The sequence below is a fragment of the Panicum hallii genome, chromosome 1 (assembly GCF_002211085.1).
Source record: "Panicum hallii strain FIL2 chromosome 1, PHallii_v3.1, whole genome shotgun sequence".
NCBI lineage: Eukaryota > Viridiplantae > Streptophyta > Magnoliopsida > Poales > Poaceae > Panicum > Panicum hallii.
The window spans coordinates 56,433,785-56,460,106 of NC_038042.1; the positions used below are offsets into that span (position 1 = coordinate 56,433,785).

At 51.5% G+C, this 26,322-nt stretch overlaps 6 protein-coding genes, 1 long non-coding RNA gene and 2 other non-coding genes across 10 annotated transcripts; 4 read left to right on the top strand and 5 right to left on the bottom strand.

Annotated features, from left to right (window-relative positions):
- The first annotated feature begins 479 nt into the window (after positions 1-479).
- LOC112875080 (galactoside 2-alpha-L-fucosyltransferase-like) lies at positions 480-2,425 on the top strand. The gene is made up of 2 exons (XM_025938783.1): positions 480-609; positions 776-2,425. Exons 1-2 carry the CDS (start codon positions 519-521, stop codon positions 2,245-2,247), a joined length of 1,563 nt encoding a protein of 520 aa, XP_025794568.1. The 5' UTR covers positions 480-518; the 3' UTR covers positions 2,248-2,425.
- Positions 2,426-4,371: 1,946 nt separating this feature from the next.
- On the top strand, positions 4,372-6,948 carry LOC112885421 (galactoside 2-alpha-L-fucosyltransferase-like). Its single transcript, XM_025951046.1, has 2 exons — positions 4,372-4,660; positions 5,482-6,948. The coding sequence occupies exons 1-2, from the start codon at positions 4,372-4,374 to the stop codon at positions 6,936-6,938; spliced, it is 1,746 nt and encodes a 581-aa protein (XP_025806831.1). The 3' UTR covers positions 6,939-6,948.
- A 288-nt stretch (positions 6,949-7,236) lies between these two features.
- On the bottom strand, positions 7,237-10,217 carry LOC112885434 (photosystem I chlorophyll a/b-binding protein 5, chloroplastic). The gene is made up of 6 exons (XM_025951059.1): positions 9,887-10,217; positions 9,664-9,796; positions 7,993-8,105; positions 7,733-7,837; positions 7,563-7,651; positions 7,237-7,471 (listed from the first exon to the last, which is right to left on the bottom strand). The coding sequence occupies exons 1-6, from the start codon at positions 10,096-10,098 to the stop codon at positions 7,335-7,337; spliced, it is 789 nt and encodes a 262-aa protein (XP_025806844.1). The 5' UTR covers positions 10,099-10,217; the 3' UTR covers positions 7,237-7,334.
- LOC112879164 lies at positions 9,341-9,487 on the top strand. Its single transcript, XR_003225988.1, has one exon. It is a non-coding gene; the product is annotated as a U4 spliceosomal RNA (small nuclear RNA).
- A 672-nt stretch (positions 10,218-10,889) lies between the features above and the next one.
- On the bottom strand, positions 10,890-13,269 carry LOC112885449. Of its 2 annotated transcripts, none has more exons than XR_003227225.1 (4): positions 12,798-13,269; positions 11,611-11,676; positions 11,295-11,533; positions 10,890-11,200 (listed from the first exon to the last, which is right to left on the bottom strand). It is a non-coding gene; the product is annotated as an uncharacterized LOC112885449 (long non-coding RNA). The 2 variants fall into 2 exon arrangements; XR_003227226.1 differs by having other exon boundaries at positions 10,890-11,216.
- Positions 13,270-14,525: 1,256 nt separating this feature from the next.
- LOC112885443 (ethylene-responsive transcription factor ERF109-like) lies at positions 14,526-15,556 on the bottom strand. Its single transcript, XM_025951065.1, has one exon. It carries the CDS (start codon positions 15,445-15,447, stop codon positions 14,677-14,679), a length of 771 nt encoding a protein of 256 aa, XP_025806850.1. The 5' UTR covers positions 15,448-15,556; the 3' UTR covers positions 14,526-14,676.
- Positions 15,557-17,463: 1,907 nt separating this feature from the next.
- Positions 17,464-19,285, bottom strand: LOC112885432 (alpha-amylase type B isozyme-like). Its single transcript, XM_025951053.1, has 4 exons — positions 19,199-19,285; positions 18,986-19,118; positions 18,039-18,850; positions 17,464-17,947 (listed from the first exon to the last, which is right to left on the bottom strand). Exons 1-4 carry the CDS (start codon positions 19,283-19,285, stop codon positions 17,696-17,698), a joined length of 1,284 nt encoding a protein of 427 aa, XP_025806838.1. The 3' UTR covers positions 17,464-17,695.
- A 1,126-nt stretch (positions 19,286-20,411) lies between these two features.
- Positions 20,412-20,484, bottom strand: TRNAA-CGC. The gene has a single exon. It is a non-coding gene; the product is annotated as a tRNA-Ala (tRNA).
- A 1,022-nt stretch (positions 20,485-21,506) lies between these two features.
- On the top strand, positions 21,507-23,068 carry LOC112877387 (alpha-amylase type B isozyme). Its single transcript, XM_025941688.1, has 4 exons — positions 21,507-21,557; positions 21,678-21,810; positions 21,917-22,728; positions 22,817-23,068. Exons 2-4 carry the CDS (start codon positions 21,729-21,731, stop codon positions 23,066-23,068), a joined length of 1,146 nt encoding a protein of 381 aa, XP_025797473.1. The 5' UTR covers positions 21,507-21,557; positions 21,678-21,728.
- The last annotated feature ends 3,254 nt before the right edge of the window (positions 23,069-26,322 follow it).

The following is a 26,322-nucleotide window of genomic DNA, read 5'->3' on the forward strand; positions in this document are numbered from 1 at the left end:
GAGCTAGGGAGATACTCTTCTGCAGTAATTAATCGAATGTGTCCTGTTGATAGCGGCAGCAGCTGCTGCACCCAGGAGTACAGCTTACGATTAGTAGGAAATCCAATACCCCTGCATCGATAGAAGAAAAAAATTACTCCTACCAATCTACTGCTAGAAACGAAGCTCGGTGAGTATCAAATGAGCAGTGTGACCATTCCAACGCAAAAACGACGTACAATTTTCAACTCCTAGCTCGTGGATTCGCTTGCATCTTAAGCTAGGCAGTAGGCACACCCAAACCCGGCCGTCGGCAAGCCAGCGATCCAGCAGAAATGCAGCAGCGCAAGCCCAAGTTCTGCGCCGCCGAGGGCGCGGCGCCGGAGATCCCCGTGTCACAGGGCGCGATGGCGTGCGACGGCTGGCCGGAGGCCGAGGGAGCTCGGGCGGAGCGCTGGCCCCTGCCGCGCAAGAAGAGCCTGGCTCTGGACAGGAAGCGGTGGAACACCGTGGTCAACGTCGTGCTCGTCGCCTTCGTCATGGCCGTGCCGCCGTTCGTCGTCGTCTACGGCGGGGGCGGCGTCGCGCCCGCGGTCTGGATCGCCGCCGCCAGGGCCCGGCTGCGCCGAGGTGAGTTCGACCATGTTGCTTTTGCTGTTGCTCGCATGGTAGCCGCAGCTTAAGGCTGGTTGATGTAGCCCACTTTAGTTTATGTTCGGTATGCGCAGCGTGCGTGCTACTCATCACACGCGACCTCCCGTGTCCATCATCAACCTGACAATTTGCTCCGCTGCAGATTCCGGCGATGGCTCCTTCCCGTACGCGAGGAGCCCGCCTGACAAGCTCCTCGGCGGCCTCTTGCCCGACGGACTCGACGAGAGATCGTGCCGCAGCAGGTACGAGTCCTCCATGTACCGCCGGAACCCGGGGCGGCGACCTTCTCCGCACCTCATCGCGAAGCTGCGGAAGCACGAGGAGCTCCAGAGGCGGTGCGGGCCGAACACCAACGCGTACAACCTCGCCATCGAGCAGCTTCGGACCGGCAGGAGCGTCGGCTCGCCGGAGTGCAAGTACGTCGTCTCCATCTCGTACCGCGGCCTCGGCAACCGCATCCTCGCCGCGGCCTCGGCGTTCCTCTACGCGGCGCTCACCGACCGCGTCCTCCTCGTCGACCCGAGCAACGAGATGGACGAGCTCTTCTGCGAGCCGTTCCCCGGCACGACGTGGCTGCTCCCGCGGGACTTCCCCCTGGCGAGCTACACCAACTTCAGCATCGACACCGCCGAGAGCTACGGCAACATGCTGAGGAACAAGGTGCTCAGTGCCGACGCGCCGGCGGCGGAACTGCCGGCGTTCGCGTACCTCCACCTCGATCACGACTACGGCCACGAGGACAAGATGTTCTTCTGCGACGACGACCAGCGGCTGCTGTCGAACGTCCAGTGGCTGGTCATGAGGACCGACCTGTACACCGTGCCGGGGCTGTTCCTGCTCACGGCGTTCCAGGAGGAGCTCGACGCGCTCTTCCCGGAGCGCGACGCCGTGTTCCACCACCTGGTGCGCTACCTGTTCCACCCGACCAACCACGTCTGGGGCCTCGTCACGCGCTACTACCGCGCGTACCTGGCGCGGGCGGACCTCCGGCTCGGCATCCAGGTGCGCAACTTCGACCCCAGGCACGCGCAGTCGCCGCACATCCTCCAGCAGATCACGTCGTGCGTGTGGAGGGAGAAGCTGCTCCCGGAGCTTCTCGCCACGGAGGAGCACGCCGCGCCGGCGCCGGGCGCCAGGTCCACGGCCGTCCTGATGACCTCCCTCCGGTCATGGTACTACGAGCGCATCAAGGGGATGTACTGGGACCGCGCGACGGCGACCGGCGAGGATGTGAGCGTGCACCAGCCGAGCCACGAGGGGCAGCAGCAGTTCGGCAAGAGGTCGCACGACGGCAGGGCCTGGGCGGAGATGTACCTGCTGAGCCTGTGCGACGTGCTGGTGACCAGCGGGTGGTCGACGTTCGGGTACGTGGCGCAGGGGCTCGGCGGCGCGAGGCCGTGGGTGCTGCACAAGCAGCCGGAGAACCTCACGTCGGCGCCGGACCCGCCGTGCTTCCGGGACGTGTCCATGGAGCCGTGCTTCCACGCGCCGCACGTCTACGACTGCAAGATGAAGCGCGGGATGGACACCGGGGAGGTGCTGCCGCACGTCAGGCACTGCCAGGACGTGAGCTGGGGTTTGAAGCTTGTTGATCCAAAGCTCTACAAGGGTTGAAAATTCAGAGCAGGTTTTAGGTGGATCTGGTAGCTGAAAGGTTCCGTTTGCTTTGATTTCGTCAAGAAAAAATTCAAGCAACATGACGCCAGGGACCAAACCATGGATCAGGAGGTTTTCTCGATCTGATGATTGTTTTAGACTTGTTCAGGTTGTTGAGTCCAAACGACCAAAGATATTGATGCGTTTTCCCAACTAAGATATTGATGGATTGCAGAAGAATTGGTGCGTGAAGGTGGTAAGTTTTCAGATACTCATGAGTGCAACCGTTCACCCTCAAGCCCTGAGGACAGAGGTGCTACGCTGCGTTTATATTTGCACACTGATGTTCAGCTGGGTTTTAAAGTTCAGAAAGCAGTGTGCAGATAGATTTGGCTGGCATATATCGATATGAACTGAACATAAACCTAAATTATAGCCATAGAAAAGCAGAAGTGTACTGCCTTTTGTTTTCTACTTTTGAACTCTAAGCCCTTTTTTCAACTTCAAATTGAAACATCCTTAGGGCCTGTTTAGTTCCACCAAAACGCAAAAACGAAAAATGCAAACTTTTACTGTAGCAAAGGAATCTTGCTAATTTGAAGTACTAAATGAAGTCTATTTGCAAAACTTTTTACATGGATGGGTTGTAAATCGCGAGACGAATCTAATGAGCCTACTTAATCCATGTTTTGCAACAGTGATGCTACAGTAACCATCAGCTAATTATTGCTTAATTATGGATTAATTAGCATCATTAGATTCGTCTCGTGATTTACAACCCATCCATGCAAAAAGTTTTGCAAGTAGACTTCATTTAGTACTTCAAATTAGCAAGATTCCTTTGCTACAGTAAAAGTTTGCATTTTGCGTTTTTGCGTTTTGGTGGAACTAAACAGGCCCTTAGTCGAAGAAGGATACCAATCATCTTTGCATGTAAAGAGGAATGGAACCGTCTTTAAGGGGAAAAAGATGAACTATACGTTCTTTTAAAGGGGAAAGAAGAGAGACGAGGTGTGTCTCTTTAGAAACGTAGAGTGCACATGAAGTTGGCTGCCGTGGTGCTTCTCACGGTGATATGGATGTTGCATTTTACCTTTGTCGAGATGGGATCACCTCGGCTTTCGAAGTGAGTAGGGTAGTCAGCGAGGTCTCTGTGACTTGTCGACATGTGGAGTGGAGAAAAGGCGATGAATCTTCTTGCGTAGAGCTGCTCCACTTCCAGGTGTCTGTTCGAAATCGAAGGAGACAGGTTTTCTGCCGTTCTGCAAGATCACTATTTGCACTCTCCCTACTGGAATTGAGCCCACTGGCGCGTGGTGACAGGTCCATGGACAGTTGGACACACGCCCGGGAGTCCCATTCATTGCGCCCAAAAGCGGAAGACCAACCCACCATCCGAGCCTCATGACCCGGCCGGACGGCCGGCCCGCACACACGGCCACACGATCCGCTGATCCGCGTGTCCGGCGCCCCCGCCCCCGCCCAGCAGGCCAGGAACCAGAACCACTCCCCGGCACCGGCACGGCCGCACGGCAGACGGCGCCGTCCGTCCGGCTTTTGGGGTTTTTTGGGGGGTTTCTGGCGTTTCGCCCGTAGCACGTTCGAAGTCCATGCTTTTTCCATCGCCGACGCCGCATCTGGTGAAAGTGAAACAAGCGGGGGCCATTAGCCGAACAGGCGAAAGCCCCACGAGGCCACGACGTCTCCTCGTCCTGGCGCTGTCGCCACGCCGAGGCGCTCCAGTTCCGCCGGCAGCGCCGGGCCGACGACGCCCACGCCCCCGTCCCGCCGCCCCCACTCCGCCGTCGTGCCATCACGTCCTCGCTCGTCGTACCTGTCCCGACCCCACCCTTCCTCACCTCAAACGCATCGAAAACCCCCTGTGCGGCTCGGTCCCCGTCACGTGCCGCGCCACGCCGCTCCCCTGGTGTCCCACGTACACACCCTCCCTTTCTATTTCAGCCGCGCGGGCCCGCTCCGCACCCGAACCGCGCCTTCCGTGCCGCGGCGCAAGCGCAACGCCCGCCTCGCGGACACCTCTCCGTGCTGCGCTTTCCACTGGGCGCCCCCCCCCCGCGGCGGAAGCCCAGAACCCAAGAACCCCCGCGGGTCGGTTCGGCTCGGCTCTGGGCGCCGCGCCGCATGGACATCAAGGAGCGGATCCGCCGCTCGCCGCCGCCGACGCCGCAGGCGCAGGCGGAGGCGCAGGCGGAGGCGGCGGCCCCGCCAGGGCACCCGCGCGGGAGGAAGGGCCGGGTCGCGGGGCTGCCGCTGTCGGTCACGGCGCTCGTGGCGTGCGGGTTCCTGCTGCTGCTGCTCGCGGGCGGCTCCGCGGCGAGGAGGGGTGGCCAGTTCCTTGACGCGGATCCTGCCACTGCCAGGCCCTCCGGCGACGGCCGTGGCGACCTGCACCAGGCCCGCCCGCGCGATGGTACGTCAAAAACTAACTACATGTGCGTGGTCATCGGTTTGGCAGTTTGCATTCGTTGTTTGGCTTGTTCTTCTACCGCCGTCCGGTCGTAGTCCTGAATTCCCGAGTATATTTTGTATGGGCGGCGACGTGACATCTTGTATTGCAGACGTCACGTATTTAATGAATGTTTAGGCTCCATGAGATGTCCATACTCCACCGTATGTTTCGAGGGTAAAAAAGTTTTCAGAAGTTTCCAAGCCTTTCGTTTTCCTACAACAGTTTGATCCTTGGGGGAGGGATGGTCACTGTCACTGGAAATGTCTTCTCACTTCTCAATTCTCATGGTAGAATTTTTAGGCGCAGTGCGCGTTAAGTCCTACTCTGCTTTACGCCTGCAACGTAAACACCATTCTTCATGTGTGGGGTTCTGCATGCTGTACTATGATCTTGCTGCATGACTTTTGATTTGCACTATCATTTGAGATAAATTAGTTTATTCTGGTTTGCCATCTTAAACAGTGGCAAAAGGTCGAACTCAAGTTCTGCCTTGATGTTTATTCACCGCCTGCCTGGTGCATACCTACTCTATTGTGCTACCCCATTTTCAGCATTTACTAGAAAAGATTGAGTAGCATCTGAAATTCTACAATTTTTTTTACTGGAATGGTAATTCGAGAGAACTCTAGTTAATACTCTAGTAATTCACCATTAGCTGACCTTTCTTTCCTGTTGTTTTCTGATAATCAAATAATGATTTAAATCTCCATTTATCTTTGCAAAGATGGAAATGAATTATCTACCTGAATTCTGATAACAGCCTATTCACTGGCTATTTTCAGGGGGCCATGGAACTATGGAGTCTTCCAAAGTTCAAAGGGACAAACTCATTGGTGGCTTGTTAGCTCCTGGTTTTGATGAACAGTCATGTCTAAGTAGATACCAATCAGCATTGTATCGTAAAGAATCGCCCCATTTACCATCAACATACCTTCTGGAAAGACTAAGAGAACATGAGGTTCTCCAGAAGAAATGTGGCCCACATACAGAGTCATACAACAAAGCTATTGAGCAGCTAAAATCTGGTCAGGATATTGAGGTTGGAGATTGCAACTATTTGGTATGGGTATCTTATAGTGGCCTTGGCAACAGGATCTTAACTATTACCTCAGCATTTCTCTATGCCATCCTTACAAATAGAGTTTTACTTGTAGATGGAGATAAAGGCACTGCAGATCTTTTCTGTGAACCATTCCCTGAAACTTCGTGGTTATTACCGTCGGATTTCCCTATTAATCAATTTGAGAACTTCAATACTGGCTCCCCTGAGAGTTACGGAAAAATGCTGAAAACTGAAAATATTCGTTCTGATGGTTCTTTCAAGGGTCCCAAACCTGCCTTTATTTATCTTCATCTGGCTCATGATTATGATGATTATGATAAGCTTTTTTTCTGCGAACATAGTCAGCAACATCTTCAGAGGATCACATGGCTGATCTTAAGATCAGATAATTACTTTGTACCTTCACTTTTTCTGATCCCAGCATACCATGAGGAACTCATGAGGCTGTTTCCTCAGAAAGATGCTGTTTTCCATCACTTGGGACGTTACTTGTTCCACCCTACAAACGTTGTCTGGGGCTTGATTACAAGGTACTATGACTCTTATCTTGCCAGAGCTGACGAGAAGTTGGGTATCCAGATCAGAGTCTTTGATACTGAAACCGGTCCATTTCAGCATGTCTTGGATCAGGTCCTTTCTTGTACACTGAAGGAAAATTTACTACCAGAGGTTAATGCACAACTGCCAATTGTCCCAACAAGGAAAGTCAGGTCGAAAGTTGTTCTGGTTACTTCTTTGAACTCTGGATACTACGAAAGAATCAGGAACATGTATTGGGAACATCCAACGACGAACGGTGAGATCATTAGCTTTCACCAGCCAAGTCACGAGGAGCATCAGGATTCTGACAAGAAAATGCATAACATGAAAGCATGGGCAGAGATTTATCTGTTAAGCTTGTCTGATGTTATGGTGACAAGTGCATGGTCAACTTTTGGGTATGTTGCTCAGGCTCTGAGTGGTCTGAAGACGTGGCTTATGTTCAAACCTGAAAACCACACTGCGCCTAATCCACCTTGCCGTCAAGTTATGTCCATGGAACCATGCTTTCATGCTCCACCTTTCTATGATTGCAAAGCTAGGAGGGGAACTGATACAGGAAAGCTTGTTCCGCATGTAAGACATTGTGAAGATATGAGCTGGGGGCTCAAGCTAGTTGATACGGATGAATGGTAGATAACTAGATGTGGTTTTTTTTTTCTTTGTTCATTTCATATATGTACAGTACAAGCGAATGCATTTTATTTCTCGAACGTCCGGCATGCAATTTTCATGTATAGGTTCAACTTGTATCTATATTGAAGGCGAGATTTTTCCTGGGTTAATTTAGTTAGAATGGCACAGCATGCTGCTTGTTGTCGAGTACAAACATAGTGCATGTGGTCGACTACGATCAATTGCAAGAATCACAGTTTGTTAGCTATTGAAGTTCCATATTTAGCGTTCATCATGATTGAAAAATTTGCAAAGAGCAGAGCTAAAAGAACGCACTTCCTGTTGGGAAACGTTGTGATCTTTTTGTGCCATAGCACTGTACAGGAAAAACAAAAGTTTGCATTGGGGACAGAATTCTCAGGAAGAGGAGAGTGCGTGAATGATATTTTTGTTGAATGGGTCCGAAAGATGGGTCAGTAGATTGTCGATGGGGCCAACATGAGTTACAGATGCTTGCACAATGAAGCCAAGCATTGCTACCATTGCCAACCTCCCTGTGACAGTAATAAACCACGTTAGCAAACTGTAAATACTATAGTGTAGGCTTGCTTCGCTCGCAAATTCTACTGAGAGGAATGTAGCTACCATTCTTGATTTCTTTCAGCTTCTCTTCGTGTGCATTCTCTATATCTTTCGCTAGTCCTAACGGATTAAACAGTGGACCTCCAGGGTAGCTGTCGAAATATGAAATGAAGATTTTTAATGAGCGTAGCAAAAGCAAAGTCCTGTCAGGTAAACAATGCTCCAGCACTTACCCTGGCTGTGAACCCACGAGTGCAGCCTCTAGCCCTATGAAGGTCCCTTCCTCTGCTTGTGATCCTGGATTTTTGAAATCCATATACCTCTTGGTTTCAGCGAATCTGCCGGGGATCAGAGTTACAAATAGGAAACGATTCAGTCTTGTTTTCCGTGAAGTCAGATCAGAGGGTAGGCCATTCTAAACTTCCGGAGCCATTGGAACTTTCTTTAACCACTGACGAGATGTTTTTAGCTGTATATATGCTGAGTTACCCACCCCATCAGGAGAAGCTGAACGAAGAAGAGTGACGTGGTGTTGGCGAAGTCAAATTTCGCTGCACCTGCCTCGAACCACACCGGCAGATCCCGGATCCCTGTTACGCGGAGCAACTGCACAAGCAACAGAACACATCAGGATGGGGAGGCATGGAGCCTTTTGTTCTACCGATCGTTAGAACCATGTGAATCTCGACTGGACCACTAGGCCCATGATCGATCATTAGGGCGTGAAATAGGCAGGGAAGGCCCAATTCGGCAACTCTAGTCCGGCAGATACACAAGTACTAGGTCGGTTTGCTATTCAGGGTGTGTTCGTTTCGCATCAGAGGGGTCTAAAATATACATCTATAAATTAGAGGTATAAACATTTTAGAGGTATATTAGAGGGGTGTTCGTTACGGCCTCTAAAACCACGGCACGGCCGGAGGGCCTAACGCGCGCACGCGGGGGGAGGAGCACGCGGCGGGGGCGGCGGGGGAGGAGCTCGCGGGCGCGCGGGGGAAGAGCAGGGGCGGCGGGCGCGCGGGGGGAGAAGCAGGGGCGGCGGCGCGCGGGGGGAGAAGCAGGGGCGGCGAGCGCGCGGGGGAGAAGCAGGGGCGGCGGGCTCGCGGCGGGCGGCGGCGGGGGAGGGGCTCGCGGCGGGGGAGGAGCTCGCGGCGGGCGGCGGCGGGGGAGGGGCTCGCGGCGGGGGAGGGGCTTGCGGCGGGGGCGGCGGGGGAGGAGCTTGCGGCGGGCGGCGGGCGCGCGGGGGAAGAGCAGGGGCGGCGGCGCGCGGGGGGAGAAGCAGGGGCGGCGAGCGCGCGGGGGAGAAGCAGGGGCGGCGGGCTCGCGGCGGGCGGCGGGGGAGGAGCTCGCGGGGGCGGCGGGCGGCGGCGGGGGAGGAGCTCGCGGCGGGGGAGGAGCTCGCGGCAGGGGAGGGGCGGCGGCGGGGGAGGGGCTCGCGGCGGGGGAGGAGCTCGCGGCAGGGGAGGGGCGGCGGCGGGGGAGGGGCGGCGGGCGACAGGCGCCGGGAAGGGGCGCCGGGAAGGGGTGGCGGGGGAAGCAGGGGCCGCGGCGGGAAGGGGCGGCGGCAGGGGAGGGGCCGCGGGCGACAGGCGCCGGGAAGGGGCGGCGGCGGGGATTAGAGGCTGTTAGAGGGGTTGGAGGCTCTAAAATTTCTGGACCTCTAAATGTCCTATCAGAGCGGTTTTAGATGGCCGTTCGGATCCCAGCCTCTAAAGTTCAGAGGTTTTGGACTTTAGAGGCTGGAAACGAACAGACCCTTAGTTAGTACCACACCGCCTGGATTAGCAGACGCGCGTCCCAAGGGGTGTATAAAGCCAGGCTGTGGGCGATCGTTGCAACCCATCTTTGCGCTTGGGGCAATGACGCAGCTAGTGAGGTAATACCGAGGCGCGTCAATTGCTGGTTGAAAACTATTTCCAAACCCCCTCTGCGGCCCACCCAGGCCACAGAGAATTTCTGGAAGGGCTCCCTCTAACCAGGGTAAAGCCCTACAATTGCTAATTCAAATTTTTTGCGCTATTCATCAGTTGTTAATTAATTATTCATTATTCATGTGGTGCCCCGTCCACTAATCCACATCTCCCTGAAAATTTATTCAAAAATCTCTCTCGCTCCCTCCAATTGCTGAGGCGAGTAAGAAAACGAGGTCGGCAAGGTAACTTACGTCGGTTACAAGGATGCCGGCGACCCCTGCCATTGCAAACCGGCAGTGCACGAGCTCGGCCTGCACGTACCACTTCAAGGCTGCAGGTTCCTCCCCGAGCCCCAGGGGATCGAAGCCGAAGTCGCCCGGTAGCCTGCAATCAGAGATGCTACTATCACCTGACAAACATTGTCACCTGCAGAAAAAAAAAAGCACTGGCAGATCAGAGTTTCAGATAACCGACGTGCCGTCGAGGTGAGCAGGCGGGTCCAGCCCGGGCAACCAGGTCGCGCGCTGGGCGATGGCTCGGACGACGACCCGAGCTCTCGGCGACCGCACGCGGTGTGCTGGCACGGCGAGCGCGCGCCGGCTCCAACCTGTGAGCGCACTGGCGGAGGCTGTACAGGTGTGCAGGGCTCTCCCATGGCTGTTAGCTGCGGTTACGGTGGACGCCATGGCTGCAACCGGAGATGTCGCTCACCGGCTGAACTAACAGCCTGCGGTGGCCCTTCCTCTTGTTGTTTTTTGGGGGGGCGTTTGTGGATGTTGGGCAGAAGCTCTCTCAGGCTCCCAGCTCTGGATATGGAATTAGAGGCGTTCATTGCTTGGCTTCGGTGCCGGGGTGGATGGAAAAGCTCAAAACTGTTTGCGCGGGGTGGGGAGATCTTGGGCCACATTAATCTGTGCGGGGCCAGGACCTGCTGCTTGCAGCAGGCTGACACGGGAAGAGAAAATGGGCCCCCGATTGGGCCGAGCTCGTCTGCAAAGGAGACAGTGGTGCCTCGGATCTTTTTCTTCACTTTATTTAATTTTGAAGCTTGACTGCTTCCCCTCTTAAATGAAACTAGAGACTGCGGCGCGCCAGAGGCGCGCAAAAGTTCACGAATGGTTGTTCGATTGTATGGAATGGAAATGGAAGGGTAGAGATCTTTTTTTCAGGAATGACTGTTCATGAAAGAAATTACCCGTAAGAGTTAGGTACATTTGGAAAATTGTAATCAATCAATTTTGATATTAGTATGCGCATTTATAAATAATGTAGTTTTATTTCAAGTTCTGATTGGAGCAATACAGTTTGTTGCATTCACATGGTAGGTAATAAATACAGGTTTTTAGAACAAAGAACAGATATTTCTAGTTACTGCTGTAACTTATTAACAAGATGGACCGGTTGATCCGTGAATATCTCAAAGTTGCTTTGAGAAGAATTTTTTCCCGTATAGGACAGCATAGGCAGGTGCGTAGTATTGGCGTACCATGTGTTCAAACCATTATTGACACAGTCCCTCTTTTTTTATTTACATAACCTCCAAATACAAACTTCGGCCTGCTGACACTACGCATTCCAGTTGAAGACGACAATCATTGCAGAGCAAAGGGAGTATCTAATAACTAATCAAAAATTATTGGCATTATTTAATCAAACCAAGCAAAATCAAGCAAAACTTAATCTCGATATTGCACATTATCACAGAAACATTAACAATCCAGCGTGATGATAGAGACCAAGAGCAATTCACGCATCAGTAGGTGGCTCCTCTATGTCGTCTTCCTTTCTCTAGATACACAGAACACTTTAATTCCAGACATTATCCAATGAAGGCTTATGGGAAGGAGAGCAGAGGGAAAGCAAAAGAAGAGGAAGGGCACACCTTCACTGGATCGGAAAAGGGGGTGCTGCATCCCATCGCCAGACCCAGCAGCATATGGGGCCTTGGCCACCGGCAAAGCACACTGTAAAAGGATGAAAAATAGAAATATAGAAAAATGGGTTAATTGGTGAAGCTACTTTTTTACTGGTTTACCTGACTCAAGTCACCCATAATCTTCAGGTGGCGGTGACAATCCTCGGAACCTTGGAATGGGACAAGCACTGGAAATCCCATATTGGCTGAATAAAATTCGATGTTTTAGTAATCTCTCTATTCATAACTCAATTTGTACAGCATCATAATCTTATCATCTCACCAAACTGTTGCACAAGATAACGCCATAATGAACCCAGTAGCTCCAAACACCATAGCTACAATCCCACTGTAAAAGGACAAAATAATATGCTCAGTATAAACAAAAATATGTACATGATTAAGGCAGCTTCAAACTATGACTGAAAAACTCTAGTGTTCGCCTGCAGATATGGCAGATGCAATGATGGAGCAATCATGCTGGACCAAATTATATCAGCACATCGCACATATGTACTCTAACCTGAATCCATAATTCAAGTCTTTACTGCATTGCAGTGCACAAGAAGACGAATGTTATTGCAGCTTTGCAAAATATGAAAAGCAGCTCAGACTACATTGCAACTGTTCAGATTCTGTGCGGCACCAAACCAAGCAATGTTAAGATCCACTAAAAATTTCCAAAACTTCAAAAGCTACATGGATCAATGCATCTAAATGGTTAGGCTCATACATGCTTATACAAATTAGCAGTATAAAAAAACAAGCTGAGTTCACAGATTAACATAAGTATCCATCTGCCAGCGAAACAGAGCTAGGAGAGCACTCGAAAATCGAAATGCGAAAAGGGGTAGCAACTTTGCCGGACCAAGAAGCAAAAACCATAATTTTCCAGCAGCCAAACAATTGCAAAGAAAACATCAACAAAAAAAAAGCATAACGAATCTGCAAGTACCACTCCTAAGATTGTCTTGGTTCTTAATATATATCACATCACAAGCTTTGGCAACTGCTACAATGAGTAAAACTGTACTTCAGAATTTTCCAGGGTACACATTGAAGTCCTCACTCTGTTTCATAGCAAACAAAGTTAATGGTACGCACGTTGCAAACAACAGCTACTACACCAATCAATCAATTAACTAAATTTTTATGCATACATTGCCAAGTGTAACAATATGAACTACATGATCTGACGGTATAAGCATCAGAAACGTCATGTCTAGGCACCCAATCAATGTTTGGCAGTTCAAACAGGTCAGACATTAGCTCAATCTCACTCACAAATCACAGTAGACTAAATCGCCTTGAAGGACAGACCTAGATACATTGCCGCAACACTTGGGGGCGTTCAATTGAAGCACAATCAATTGAGAGAAAAAAGGAGTCGATTCTTCACCAGACAGAAGACTTCCCTCCGGCGCCCTTGCAGACGAGATCGGTGAGGGGCGAGGGAATCCGGATGTGTACCTGGAGCTGCAGGATGGGGAAGGGGACGTGCTCCACCTCGTCGTGCTTGTCCGCCCCAACCGCGGTGCCGACACATATGCCGTCGCCTCCGCCTGCATCGCCCGTTCCAGTTCCAACTGCGCCGCGACCGGCCCCCAAACCGTCCCCGCGCACGGTTCCGACGCCAAGCCAACGACAACCACATGCCCCCGGCCTCGGCGGACTCGCCGCGGCGGCGGCAGGGCCGGCGGGTTTGGCAGGGTGGCCGGAAGGACTCTAAAGGAATGGAGCGGGGCTGGGGTCGCTAACAAGACGACTGCAGCTACTGCGCCGAGAGGGCGCGTCCAAATGCCCTGAAAGTGAGCCGTGATCTGCCGTGGCGGACTGAGCAACCGCGGTGGCGGCGGCAGACGCGAACGGCGAACAGTGAGAGAATAGAGAAACAAAAAAGAGCGGAGAAAGGAAAACGTGAAAGACGAGAACGGGACTCGAACCGCGGCTGGAGCGACTACGACAAGGGTGTTTCCGCAAAAGCTACGGCGGGCGTTTTTCTGCAAATATGCCATGAAGTTCCGAATTTTCTCTTCTTCATGTTGAAATATTTTAGAGGACAAGGGTTGGTACGAAAAATAAACCAACGTATTTACTGTACACGGAGGGCCTCTCTGGACCTCGGGTTGATTCCGGGGAAAGAAGAGGGCCTTTCTGAAAAACGTCCACGCGCCTGCCTGGGTGCTTGCGGCCGGCCGGATGACGACGATCCGACGGCCGCGAATTCGGGGCGACGTAGCCGCGCCCAGGGGCCGCGACAGGCGCCCCGGTATAGAGTCGCGGAGCGATAGCAGAGCTCCTGCAATCTTTTTTTTTAAAAAAAATAATTTCGACAGATTTTTCGCCTGTTGGCAAGTTTTTTTTTCCCCTTCAGAAGTTTTGAAAGTTTAGCTACACGTATATCCGAGTTGACGCACATTTTAAACTAGTGATACAAATACAATCGCGCAAGGACCACCGGCCATCTACTTGTACGAATGATTTGAGTGAAGCACATGGGATTCTGACTCTTAAAGTAAATACTATAAATTTAGAAAAACTAAGACGATCTATATTTTAGAACTGATGGAGTATTTTTTAATCAAAAGTTCTAACAGAAAATTAGAAGAATCAAGTTAAAAGTCCAAAGACATCGAGGGAACCACCTGATTGTGATTGATGATGCACCTAAGATCAATCGCTCAACTCGACCTACTTGATATCTTGGCCGGGCGGCGATCGGCTTCGCGGAGCGCGAGACGCGCCTTCCGCGTACCGACGTACTTGCACGTAGATAGGAAGAAGAATCTACGTATTTTTCGCTGTACGCTGTACTTGCAACAATACGACTCCGAATCCAATCTGCAGTCTGCTGCCAGCTCTGGGCGGTGCTGCGCGTACCTTGCAGAGAACGGATGACAGATCGGAGTTGCTTGTCCCCACGCATCACTGTACAGCGCATTCCTTCTTCCCCTTTCCTTTCTTTTCTTCAGTGCCCGTGGTCAAAGTCAAAGCGAACGACGGTGAGGTGAACGGCGGCTTCTGTTTTGATCCACGGATTAGCATCCTCACCTGGCTAGTCGTGCGGTCAAAACCCAAAAGGCAGTGTAAAACCGTATGAAAGCGATGGGTGGCGAACAGATCGACCAAGCATTACAGGCAGCTGACCTGCCGCCACTATCAGCTAAGCAACGAAAACTCACTTTACGTACGCCTCCATGTCAAAAGATCTCGCGAAAGGTGTAGGATCTAGCTGCTAATGTTTGTTTCTTCTTCAACTCGTTTTTCAATCACAACGAAATGGGAAAATCTAGGAATCTTGCGAAAGTGAAAACAAGAGGAAGAATTGACGGATGACGACGCTGCGGGTTCATGGCATGGACGACCAGAAGCTCCCGTCGTCCATCATCATGATCTCGTTCAACCCGTCCCAGATGTCCTGCTCCTTCGCCGCGGACCTCGTGCCTTGCTGCCCCGCCGGCGCCGGCGACGCCGCGTTCGACCCGCAGTTCTCGTGGAGGCTCTCGGGCAGCGGCTGCGGCGTCAGGTGGTGGTACGTCGAGGTCGGCGCCCAAGAAGATGCCGGAGCCGGGGCCACGGCAGCAGCTTGGGCGGCCGGGAAGTTGAGCTTGGCGCGCTGGCCCCGGAACTCGACCGCGGCGACGTCGTAGGCGCGCGCGGCGTCCTCGGCGGTGTCGAAGGTGCCGAGCCACTTGCGCACGGCGCGGTGCGGGTCGCGGATCTCCGCCGCCCACTTGCCCCACGGCCGCCGCCGCACGCCACGGTACTTGCTCACCCTCATCCTCCTCCGCCGCTTGCCCACGCCTCCGGTGACCGCGCGGCTCGCGGAGCACTCTCCCCCGTCCTCGCTGTCGCTGCTCGACCCGGTCCCCGCCGCGGCGAGGAGCTCGCAGCCAGCGGCGCACCCGTCCGCGCCGCACCCGGCGCACGCCACGGCAGGAGAGGGAGCGGGAGCGGGAGCGGGAGCCGCAGCAGCCACGGCCGGCGGCGCCTCCTCTGGTTCCAACGCGGGCACGGCGTTGTCCCCGGACACCACGGAGATGAGCGCGCGGAGGAGGAGCGAGTTCTCCTGCTCGGCGTTCGGGAGTTGGAACCCCCCGCGCTCCAGCCTCGGCGCCATGGCGGGAGCCGGGCTCTGCCTCTGCGACGACGTGGCGCCTGGTTGGTGTCGCGAGGAAGTGGCGACGAGCGACGTGCTGCGTCAACCTCTCTCTCTTGTCTCGTGATGATTCGCCTCCTGACGATGTTTCAGGGTGCCATGCGCCGTGGGTTTTATATGCCGCGAGAGCAGAAGACGACGTCACGCCATGCCCGCGAGCCACCGGCACGAGGCGCACGCGGAGTCCAAGCGGCGGGGATTGCCGCACGTTCCGGTCAAGGGGTGGGAACGGTGGCGAAAAATTAATTAAGATACTACGAATTACCAGCAGAGGAGCGAGCGCCCTGCCATATAGTGGCGCGCCTTAATCTTTTTTTATTTGGTGAGAGTGTATCTTAATCTGCTGGCGAGGTTCACACTTCCCACACCACTATCATACAGTGTTGTGCAATCTGGCGTTCTTATCTTATGATTAGCGCGGATCATGAGCTCGATTTCGTGCTGCCGCACTGCAGCTTTGTGTTCAAATTAAGTACTGCCACTGAAGCCATTTCGATCTTTGATCAGCAGTATGCCGATCTCTGGATGCTAGTGGTCGTATTTCGTCAATCCGGGTCAACGTTTGTTGGTACTATAGTCACATAGAAGTACATAGCATCACTAGCAGGGCTGGAAGTCCGAAACAAGATGAAACCATCACACAAATTCGTTCGAACAAAATCACACGTGCATGTTTTCTTCGTCCTGTGTAGAAAGAAATTCAGTAGAAAAACTGTAGCTTTATTACTAGTATCTGGCAGTGTGGAGTGGACCGAGTCATTTCTCTTCCTGCCCAGCCTGTTTCCACAGCCGGTTTTCGCCGCTTGGGGCTGGGGTTGCCACCCCCCCCCCCTAGCGGAACGAACGCTGAAAACCCATCTGCAATTCTGCACTGCACATGTTGGGAGAGGAGGGGACCCCTGACCAGGCGTTGAACTGAATAAACTGCTCCACACTAGAGAAGTCAAAGCGGGCCGGCGGTGGCGCACCGGCATGGGCCCACGCAGGACCCCACTTGCATGTCCAGATAAGATCGGGGTTGGAGGAGAGTTTTAGTATTCGGGGCCGATGAGGTCGGCCGGCCCAGGCCCACCCCACCAGCTACAGCCTACTACAGCTATGCATGCGAGGCCGGCGGAGCGCGTCGCGCCCTCCTCTCGTCGGCTCGTCGCCAACACGTCGGCTTCAGAAGTTGTTAAATTAGGCTTTAAATTTCACCTCAGAGTTTCGACCACCGAAATAACGAAATGAGGAATTTTCGATTCGGATGGCTATTTTTTAATTGAGAAAACGACACATGGTGGCTCAGGAATAATCGAGCACCCTCGTTTCGGGGTGTTACAAGAATTAATAATTGAAGTTTATTTGGAGCCGAAGGGAAGAAACGGAAAACATCATAGCTAAAGAGCTAAAAATAATTTCTAAAGTTTCTCGGTCCATCTCTGAATTTGGCCGAAAACGAAGTTGTAGGCTTCCTCAGAGACAAATGGTTAGGACAGTCGCCCGCACCATGCTTAGGACAGAACATGTGCTACCCAACAGTAGCAGGGACACCGGCTATTGACTTCCTCTGGATTTTATAAAATGCTCCGGTATTTTTAGCATTGAGCATCTCGATTAAATGTGTTGCAAAAATCATGTGCATCCAAGGAGTTCAACAACGAATTTTGATCACACCAATTAGGCTTAGGAATCACATAAAAATATCTGTACTTATGATGCTCCCTCCTTTTCAAGACATATAACGTTTAAGATAAGATAATTAGTTCATCGTATAATTGATTATAAATCCAGGATAAATTCACTGTAATCAGAAATTCAAGTGCCAGAGACCTTAAGCACACGCCTGAATTTTATTTCATTACCTTCCATACATGCTACTTAGGAGTAACAAACGGGAACAAAAAAAGAAAAAGAAAAAAAAATGGGTGGGCCAGAGGCGCCAGCACCCAGGTGTCATGTAGCAATCCTGAAAAACTATGTGGTACCGTTGCTGGATACTAGACCGTAGACGTATTGTAACAACCATGCACCATTTCATATCTAGTGAAAAAAAGATTAGTACATGTCATTATTACTCAATTATAAAAATATATGCCTCTCATCCTTTCTTTGTTTAGGATGAAGTTCTTGATCTCGCATATAGGTGGTAGTTATCCCATATATTAGGTAAGAAAAACTTGCAGATCAAAACTGCAAAAGCTCTTCGTGCCAGAGACACAGATTTGGCTCAGATCTTCTCCCAGACAGCGTAGCCATCGCCGTGCGCCGAGACCTGGAAGCCTTCGGGGATTAGGTGCTCGCAGTCGAATCTCGATCCGATCTTCACGACGACCTTGCCGTCGATCTCAGCGAGGTAGAGGTCGGCGTCAGCCTCGATGATGTGCAGCTCGCTGTCCGGCTGGATCCCATGGCGGTCCCTGATGGACACCAGGTGTGCGATCTCGTTCTTGAGGCCCCAGTCGAAGAAGTGATCGTAGAACTGGGGAAGAAATCACAAGTTTTCTTCAGTTCATCACGGCCATGCGCGGCAACTTATTAGAGCTTAGAATAATGGTGAGGCGATGACTCACGATCATTGGGGTGCCGGGATGCGTGAGGATGTAGGCGTAGCCCTGCATGACCTTGTCGGCGGGGAAAGGCCACATGTGCTGCGTCGAGCCGGTGTCATGGTTGTCGATGAAGGTCACGGCCTTGGCCGGCCACCACCCGATCATGCCGGGCGCCTTGCCGTCGGCGCCGCGGAGCCGCCACAGCTCGCCGTCGACGGCGACGTTGAGGATGCCCTTGGTGGTGAAGTCGAACGTCGTGGCCGGACCGGACCGGCCAACGCGGTCCACCCAGTTCACCAGCTCCTGCCGGTGCGAGTTCTGGTCGTAGTAAGGCTTGCCATCGCCGCCGTACGCCAACGAGGTCCATATCTCGGCAACCGCGAAGCTGGGCTCGGTGTTGTCGATGTAGATCTTGGCGACGTCGGCGGAGTAGCCCTTGGCGAAGTCGAGGCGCCAGGCGTCGAAGCCGATGTCCGTCTTGAGCCAGTTGAGCCAGCCGATGAGCTCCTGCTGGACGCGCGTGTTGAGGTGGTCGATGTCCGGGGCGCCGCCGAAGTCCGCGCCTGTGTCGGGGTTGCCCGTGCCGTCGGAGTAGGTCCTGTCGTCGCTGCAGATCATGTGCGGGCCCCAGTCGAGGCGGGAGTCGGGCGTGCCGCCCTCGAATATGCAGTAGATGCCGCGGCTGTCTTGGTGCTCCGCCGTGCGGTGGTTGATGACGATGTCGGCGATGACCTTGACGCCCTTGTCATGGAACGCCTCGATCAGGGACTTGAGCTGCGCCTCGTTGCCGTACTTGGACGCGTCAAGATCGTACAGGCGCCCGGGCAGGTAGCCTGTGGACGTAACCACGCAAATAAAGGAGATGTGGAAGGGTCACACGTCAGCCCACGCGGGCTATATATACAGCTTTTCTCTACTGCTGTGATGCAGGTGGGAGCTGCTGAGTAAAACAGAGCTAAGGAAAGCACCTTGCTCGGCCAGAGAGTGCGACGCCGGAGGGAGCCAGACGTGGGTGATGCCGGCCTCGGCGATGTCCTCCACCTTGCCCATCAGGAAGTTGTACCATCCTCCGTTCTGCTTCCACGACTCCCAGTTGAAGCCCTGATGGAAGGTAGCAAGGATTCAGGCTCAGTCCAAACAATTACAACACGGATAAGAGTGACGAGTGACAACGATCTTACCTGAAACAGGACTTGCCCGGCCGCCGAGTTGGACGGCAGGCCAAGAAAGGCGATGAACAGAGCAAGTAACAAGCCCTTGTTCGCCATGTTCTCTAGCTCTGCAGGTGTGTCTCGGAACTGGAGGAGATGGCTGGATGGAGCTTGCCGGTGTGTCTGGCCGGGTATTTATAGGTGACCATGCCGGAGCCCCAGCGATCAACTTGCAGCCATTCTGCGGCGGCGTGCCTCAGCTCGAGCGGTGCTTTGGGACAGCGCATTAATGCCGGCCGAACGCCGCCGGAATTCGTCATCGGCCGGTGAGCCCGTAGGCGACCTAACGGCCAATGACGGAGCCCTCCCAACAGGCAGCACCGGTCAATACGTATTTCAGTTACCCTGCTGCTGCCTGCAGATAACGTGAGCGATCTTCAAGCGTCTACGCGGCGGAGCAGCCTCCACGCCATTGGCGGGGAAACAAAATGATGGCGTTTGCTGCTTGGTGTGAGTTCCGACGACGACGACGCTGATGAAAATGGACTGCGGATTGCAACAGAAATCTGCACGAATGTTCAGAACAGAAGAAGCCATGGACATGTAGTACTGTGCAAGCGGTAGTTCTCCATCACTTGCGGTAGGATCTACATCTACACGTTCGTTTCAGGATATGGTGCGTCTCTCGAAGCGGATAACTCTGGGAGATGAGCTTCGAGCCCAAGAATTTTCCAGCAGATAATCTGAACCACTCGACAGCTATTGTGCCCTACCATACCCGGATCAAAAGCAATTCGTGGAGTTTATCCGGAGCTGTATTCGTTCGAGAACCATAAGTGATCCACGTCGATTTCTTGGCGAGGATAACGTAGGGCACAGCAAAAATTGGCCGATTTAATTCGGTTGGTACTCCAAGGAGAAAAAGAAATATGGAGGGGCCTTGCCCTGCGGTTGCAACTCTCCGCATCCTTTTCGAATCCAAAGGACTTTTGCTGGCCATTGCTCGAGCTTTTCAACTTTTGTCATAAGCACACTCCCTTTGCCTGCAATGGTTGGCTGATAAGCTGTGAGATGCCATTTCAGTTTTCAGAAATTAGAAGTGAACCGGACCAACTCAAGTACTCAACTGAATGCGCACAAGAGTTTTGGATGGCACACTCATCAGGAAATGTTTGATACCCTGAATACCTGAACACAGTTCAAAAAAAAAAATCAGGAACCATAAAAAACAAACGGAGAAAACTGGAGACGCGGGGAATCGAACCCCGTGCCTCTCGCATGCGAAGCGAGCGCTCTACCATATGAGCTACGTCCCCTTCGATGCTGAGCCTAAACTATTTTTAAACGTAGATCCACCTTTTGAGGGGATATCCTCCTTTTATTTCAAAAGAGCACTTTGGAGATTCTTGAGGAACCTGACTCCCCCATTCACCGTGTTCCCATGTTCCATAAATCAATATAACACATTGTGATCTAGCACGGGCTAGTAATTCAAGAAAAGTCGTATATACACTTTCTTATCTTTATTACCTAATCTCTCACCGACGGCTTCATGGTTTTGTCAGATGTGAACCATTTCTCCATGCGCAGGGATCTCACCATCACTTCGGGTTGAAGAACTCTTCATCAGAAACGCCTCCAAATCTCTGTCAATTTTGTTCTTCAGTACGTAGGTAATTCTCCCTTATCTGCTCCCAATCTGTCTTAAACTTGAGATAGCACTTGCTAATTCCTTTTTATCCACCGGAGTCTGGACACAAAATTAGCCAATTCCGCGCCATCCCAGCAATCTACGCTATCAGCTTCTCCAAGTGTTGTTGAGATCTATTTCAACGGGCTGGAACCAATGATAGAAATCTTAGTAGTTCAAGTACTTAAAGCTTCAAAACAAATACTAACCGCATCATCTATCAGCTTCTTCGTGCTGTGAGGATTACCATAGAAAAAATAAGTTATAACTTATAAGTGATAGCTTACCTGTCATTACGACTGGCTTCCAGTTTGAGATTGCAAGTGAGTTTTGCAACGGCGCAGGCCATTCTGCTAGTTGGCATATAAGCTTCATCACATAGTAGTCGTTAACTTCCTGTGGCTCTGCGACCAATAAGGCAATAACTGAATCGATCCGGCGCCAATCCACTGTCCCAAAGCAATGTCGAAGCGCATCCAAAACGAGGTGCAAGTTGAGCAGCGGCCTGAACTTGCTCGCCTATAAATAACGACCAGTCACACTGGTTGCTCCCACACATCTCGATCTGTTTCAAGGTTATTACACCTGCAGCGTAAACCAACAGGGTACGCCATGGCTCGCACAGGCTTGTGCGTCTGCTTCCTCCTCGCGTTTCTGGGATTGTCCTCCAATTTGGCAATCAGCCAGGTGCTGTTTCAGGTAAGAACCGCAAGATCGACATCGTCAGCAAGTAAAATACACCACATTATTTTCTGCCATTCGAGTGGTGATTGAACTCTCTCACTTTGTGATCATTATGTGCCTGCATGGTTGCATCAGGGCTTCAACTGGGAATCCTGGAAGCAGAACGGGGGATGGTACAACTTCCTGATGGGCAAGGTGGACGACATCGCCGCCGCCGGCATCACGCACGTCTGGCTCCCTCCGGCGTCGCACTCCCTCGCCGAGCAAGGTCTCACCCTGTTTCCACTCCCATCCTACCACTGCTCTGTGACAGTATAGCTTGCGTGTGCTAACCTGTGACTGCTGCACATCTCTTCGCGTGGCTGCGTGCACAGGATACCTGCCGGGGCGCCTGTACGATCTTGACGCGTCCAAGTACGGCAACGAGGCGCAGCTCAAGTCCCTGATCGAGGCGTTCCACGGCAAGGGCGTCAAGGTCATCGCCGACATCGTCATCAACCACCGCACGGCGGAGCACCAAGACAGCCGCGGCATCTACTGCATGTTCGAGGGCGGCACGCCCGACTTCCGCCTCGACTGGGGCCCCCACATGATCTGCAGCGACGACAGAACCTACTCCGACGGCACGGGCAACCCTGACACCGGAGCGGACTTCGGCGGCGCTCCGGACATCGACCACCTCAACACGCGCGTCCAGCAGGAGCTCATCGGCTGGCTCAACTGGCTCAAGACGGATATCGGCTTCGACGCCTGGCGCCTCGACTTCGCCAAGGGCTACTCCGCCGACGTCGCCAAGATCTACATCGACAACACCGAGCCCAGCTTCGCGGTTGCCGAGATATGGACCTCGTTGGCGTACGGCGGCGACGGCAAGCCTTACTACGACCAGAACTCGCACCGGCAGGAGCTGGTGAACTGGGTGGACCGCGTTGGCCGGTCCGGTCCGGCCACGACGTTCGACTTCACCACCAAGGGCATCCTCAACGTCGCCGTCGACGGCGAGCTGTGGCGGCTCCGCGGCGCCGACGGCAAGGCGCCCGGCATGATCGGGTGGTGGCCGGCAAAGGCCGTGACCTTCATCGACAACCATGACACCGGCTCGACGCAGCACATGTGGCCTTTCCCCGCCGACAAGGTCATGCAGGGCTACGCCTACATCCTCACGCACCCCGGCACCCCAATGATCGTGAGTTATATTACCTCTGCGTTCTAAGCTCTAAACTGACAGGCACATGATCGTGATGACTGAAGAAACTGTTGTATTTCCTCTCCAGTTCTACGATCATTTCTTCGACTGGGGCCTCAAGAACGAGATCGCGCAACTGGTGTCCATCAGGAACCGCCACGGGATCCAGCCGGACAGCGAGCTGCGCATCATCGAGGCTGACGCCGACCTCTACCTCGCTGAGATCGACGGCAAGGTCATCGTGAAGATCGGATCAAGATTCGATTGTGGGAACCTCATCCCAGCAGGCTTCCAGGTTGTGGCGCACGGTGATGGCTACGCCGTCTGGGAGAAAATCTGAGCCAGATTTATGCCTCCGTACGCCCGGCACACAGAGCCTTAGCAGATTTGACCGACATTTTTCTTAGCTTTATATACAGTATAACTTCACAACCAGTATTTGAGCTCAACTCTGAAACTGTACATGTAGTAAAGATTAGCTTCATCCGTAAACAAAGCGAGGATGAATGCATACATTTAGTACGGTTTTATGAATAATGCCCAATATAAATTTTCTTGTTATATGAATGATGCATGACTGGAATCATAAAGTGGCTTCTTGGTTTTCCTTTAGGCTTTGTCTGAAATCAAACAAATCTCCTCCAATCCATTCGTACTGGAAGGGGTGAGAGTGTGAAATTGATTCATTTTTCACTCTGAGTCTCTGATGCACCTGTACTGGAACTTGGAAGGAAATGGCTTCATCTACATAAGGACTTAAGGTTCTACAGTTATGAATTTTTCTTTTTGAGGGGGTACAGTGATGACTTTTGATACCAACAGAGCTTTTGATACCAACAGAGCATGTATCTTGTTGCTGGGCTACTGGCTCGAGTCGCATTGTTGCTGTTGCTCAAAAACCGGCGATTGGCTTCTCACCTGCTCACGCACCAGCACCTAAGAGATCTTCACTCCGGCGTACTCTAGCGTAATCTACTGTAGAACCAGTATTATGTTGCAATCAGTGATATGTTTTTCCATTGGCTGTAGCTTGTTGCTGCTTTTGAGTGGAAGTGTGGAACTCTAGAATCAGTGATACGTTTCTTTGCCTGTGTGCATTCCTAATAGTTGTTGCTTTGTGCCATTGCTGAAATCGGCTTCGTATAGGTGCTAAGCATGGCAGTCAATTTGATCTGTAATTGATAAGGAATAACACAATCGTCAAATACTATGACATATCGGCTGGATTTTCGAACCGTTCGGAAGGAGTATTGGCCAGAAGCTCGATACAAATATGATAAAAAATCGGATTAAAACAACTGTGAGAGGCAACACCGATTACTCAGTACTACTTCACGAACAACACTTACATTCAGATCTAATCAGCTATATTCTGTGCATTAACTCAAAACAATAAAGTGCAACCACAGCCGATTGAAAGCCTAAGATCTAAGCTGGGTAACTTGTGATAAAAACTAAACTACATAAGATTAAATGAATCAACCTTGCAAAGTGTAGCAAATATCGATAACTAATGACTAAATAGATCGAGAAGGAAGCGATGCACCGTCAATCAAAGATGTAATTTGCTCGATAAATACGAAACTTACCAGCAAGCTGAAAGATATCTAGACCCCTTAGTGGGTTTTGGTGGAAGATGACATAGCACATGTATATCTAATCATGTTATCAAGCATGTGTGCAGGGGCTAAGAATGATGAAGCAAAGCGTATTACAAAAATATGACCCCTCAAAAAGGGAAATGAAAAGCGGTGTTTCAAATTTACTTGAAGAATTAGATTTTATTTTGAAATTGAGTATAGGAGCGCCGTACTATCAAGAGGGATTTTGATCCACAGGTGTTGATGTGGTAGTTGTGCTCAAGAGAATCTACAAAAGCCATGAGAATCAAACCTACCACTAAAAATAGATTTCCCGTGAAAATCCATATTTATCCGGAATGTCCGGTACCATGTCCGGAATATCCGGACATTGTGATCCGGGGTATCCGGATAGTAGCCCGGAGTCTCCGGGTAACTGTTACTCATCTGAAGTTTCTCTGGGACTAGAGTCTCTGGACCCCTATGTCCGGAGTATTCGGACATATACTCGGAGTATCCGGGTATCCTTCTTCCAACGGCTAGTTTCTGTGAGAGGGGGTATAAATACCCCCATACCCCTTCATTTACCACTCTCTTGCTCATTTCGAAACAGAACAAGCCAGCAAGCAAAAGGAGAGCTCTCTCACTTCCCCTCTTCCATTCTTGAGTGATTTTCTTAGGGGAATCAAGTGAAATAGTTGCAAGAGCAAAGATTCTTGCTAACAAGCTTCCATTCCATCTCTTGAGCACAAAATCCTTAGCCGGTGGATTCAAGTTTATTACTTTTGGAGCTTCAAGCTTCTAGACGGCTAGACGTCGCTTGTGAGTGTTCAAGCAAGTTGTGAGCACCACAAGAAGTTTGTAATCTTCATTCCTCGTGGAGGAACTCATAGTAAATATCCTCGGGTTTGAGCGTTGGTCTCACCCTTGGAAGAGGAGTATAGGGGTTCTTGAGTACCGTCTCTTGAATCTTTCCTCAACGGAGACGTAGTTCGGAGTGAACTTCAGGAAACAAATTCTATCTCCTTCTTGTGCTTCTTACTAGTTTTATTATATATTTGCTTGCGAGACTAGTCTTCTAGGGTTTGAGATCGATCTACATTTATATTAGTCTCTAGAGCAAGACAACCGTTTAGAAACACTCCTAAGGTACCACTAGCTTGTCTAAATTTACTCGATCTAAATTGCAGCATCAATATCTTGTTAGTGCAAACATTGTTTCATATCCGGACTCTCTGGAACATATTTCCGGAAACTTCGGACACAAAATCCGGAGTATCCGAACATCTGTGTTACTGACATTGTCTAAAGTGCTTAGTTTCAGATTTGCCTATTCACCCCCCTCTAGGCATCTTGAGATCCTTTCACAAGCTGGAGGCGATGCAACCCCGTTACCGGAAGAACTCGTCGAAAAGAAAAAACTACGAAACTGTAGTTTGGCGAAGTCACCGACAATGAAGAAAAGAGTTTGCTATATTGATTGTATGATTAGTACAATGGACGGATACATATTTATATCCTAGATAACCTAGCCGGTCATGGTACACCAACCTTACTAAAGAAGAAATATCTAGACAGATTAATAACATTAATAATATTAAATACAAGAATTCTAATTTCTTTCTGCAGAGTCCTCCTCCATTAAACTTCTTTCCGATCCATATGTGCCAAGACCAATCCGTATGTGTGATTAGCAAGGCAAACAAACACACATGCCATATCTTTCCTTCTTTATTTAATCGCCTTTGTTTATACGTGGAGGCTTTTCCTTCAATCTTACCTTTTAGTCACCTTGGCTGACCAATCCGATGAATCTAAGCCAATATTTAAATAAACCTCCTGGACTCCAGCGTGATCATTAAATCCCAACAAGTCAAATTTGTGAATCATCAGCATGCATGCTCACCCGTCGCATGTAATCCTTGCCGATGCACGCTGGTAGCCGGTGATCTCTATGCTTACAGATACATTGAATTTACTGACAAAATTTGGTGTCGCACTAGAAACCACTTAA

Excerpts from the sequence above, each read along its gene's own strand:
- LOC112875080 (XM_025938783.1), top strand. The coding sequence starts at position 519 with ATGGCCGTGCCGCCGTTCGTCGTCGTCTACGGCGGGGGCGGCGTCGCG. Across the intron at positions 610-775 it reads CAGGGCCCGGCTGCGCCGAG|ATTCCGGCGATGGCTCCTTC; the intron begins GTGAGTTCGACC and ends GCTCCGCTGCAG.
- LOC112885443 (XM_025951065.1), bottom strand. The coding sequence starts at position 15,447 with ATGGCGCCGAGGCTGGAGCGCGGGGGGTTCCAACTCCCGAACGCCGAG.
- LOC112885421 (XM_025951046.1), top strand. The coding sequence starts at position 4,372 with ATGGACATCAAGGAGCGGATCCGCCGCTCGCCGCCGCCGACGCCGCAG. Across the intron at positions 4,661-5,481 it reads CCAGGCCCGCCCGCGCGATG|GGGGCCATGGAACTATGGAG; the intron begins GTACGTCAAAAA and ends GGCTATTTTCAG.
- LOC112885432 (XM_025951053.1), bottom strand. The coding sequence starts at position 19,285 with ATGGCGAACAAGGGCTTGTTACTTGCTCTGTTCATCGCCTTTCTTGGC. Across the intron at positions 18,851-18,985 it reads GCACTCTCTGGCCGAGCAAG|GCTACCTGCCCGGGCGCCTG; the intron begins GTGCTTTCCTTA and ends TTACGTCCACAG. Across the intron at positions 17,948-18,038 it reads ATCCCGGCACCCCAATGATC|TTCTACGATCACTTCTTCGA; the intron begins GTGAGTCATCGC and ends TTTCTTCCCCAG.
- LOC112885434 (XM_025951059.1), bottom strand. The coding sequence starts at position 10,098 with ATGGCGTCCACCGTAACCGCAGCTAACAGCCATGGGAGAGCCCTGCAC. Across the intron at positions 9,797-9,886 it reads CCTGCTCACCTCGACGGCAC|GCTACCGGGCGACTTCGGCT; the intron begins GTCGGTTATCTG and ends CTCTGATTGCAG. Across the intron at positions 7,838-7,992 it reads GTTCAGCTTCTCCTGATGGG|ATTCGCTGAAACCAAGAGGT; the intron begins GTGGGTAACTCA and ends GATCCCCGGCAG.
- LOC112877387 (XM_025941688.1), top strand. The coding sequence starts at position 21,729 with ATGGGCAAGGTGGACGACATCGCCGCCGCCGGCATCACGCACGTCTGG. Across the intron at positions 21,811-21,916 it reads GCACTCCCTCGCCGAGCAAG|GATACCTGCCGGGGCGCCTG; the intron begins GTCTCACCCTGT and ends CTGCGTGCACAG. Across the intron at positions 22,729-22,816 it reads ACCCCGGCACCCCAATGATC|TTCTACGATCATTTCTTCGA; the intron begins GTGAGTTATATT and ends TTTCCTCTCCAG.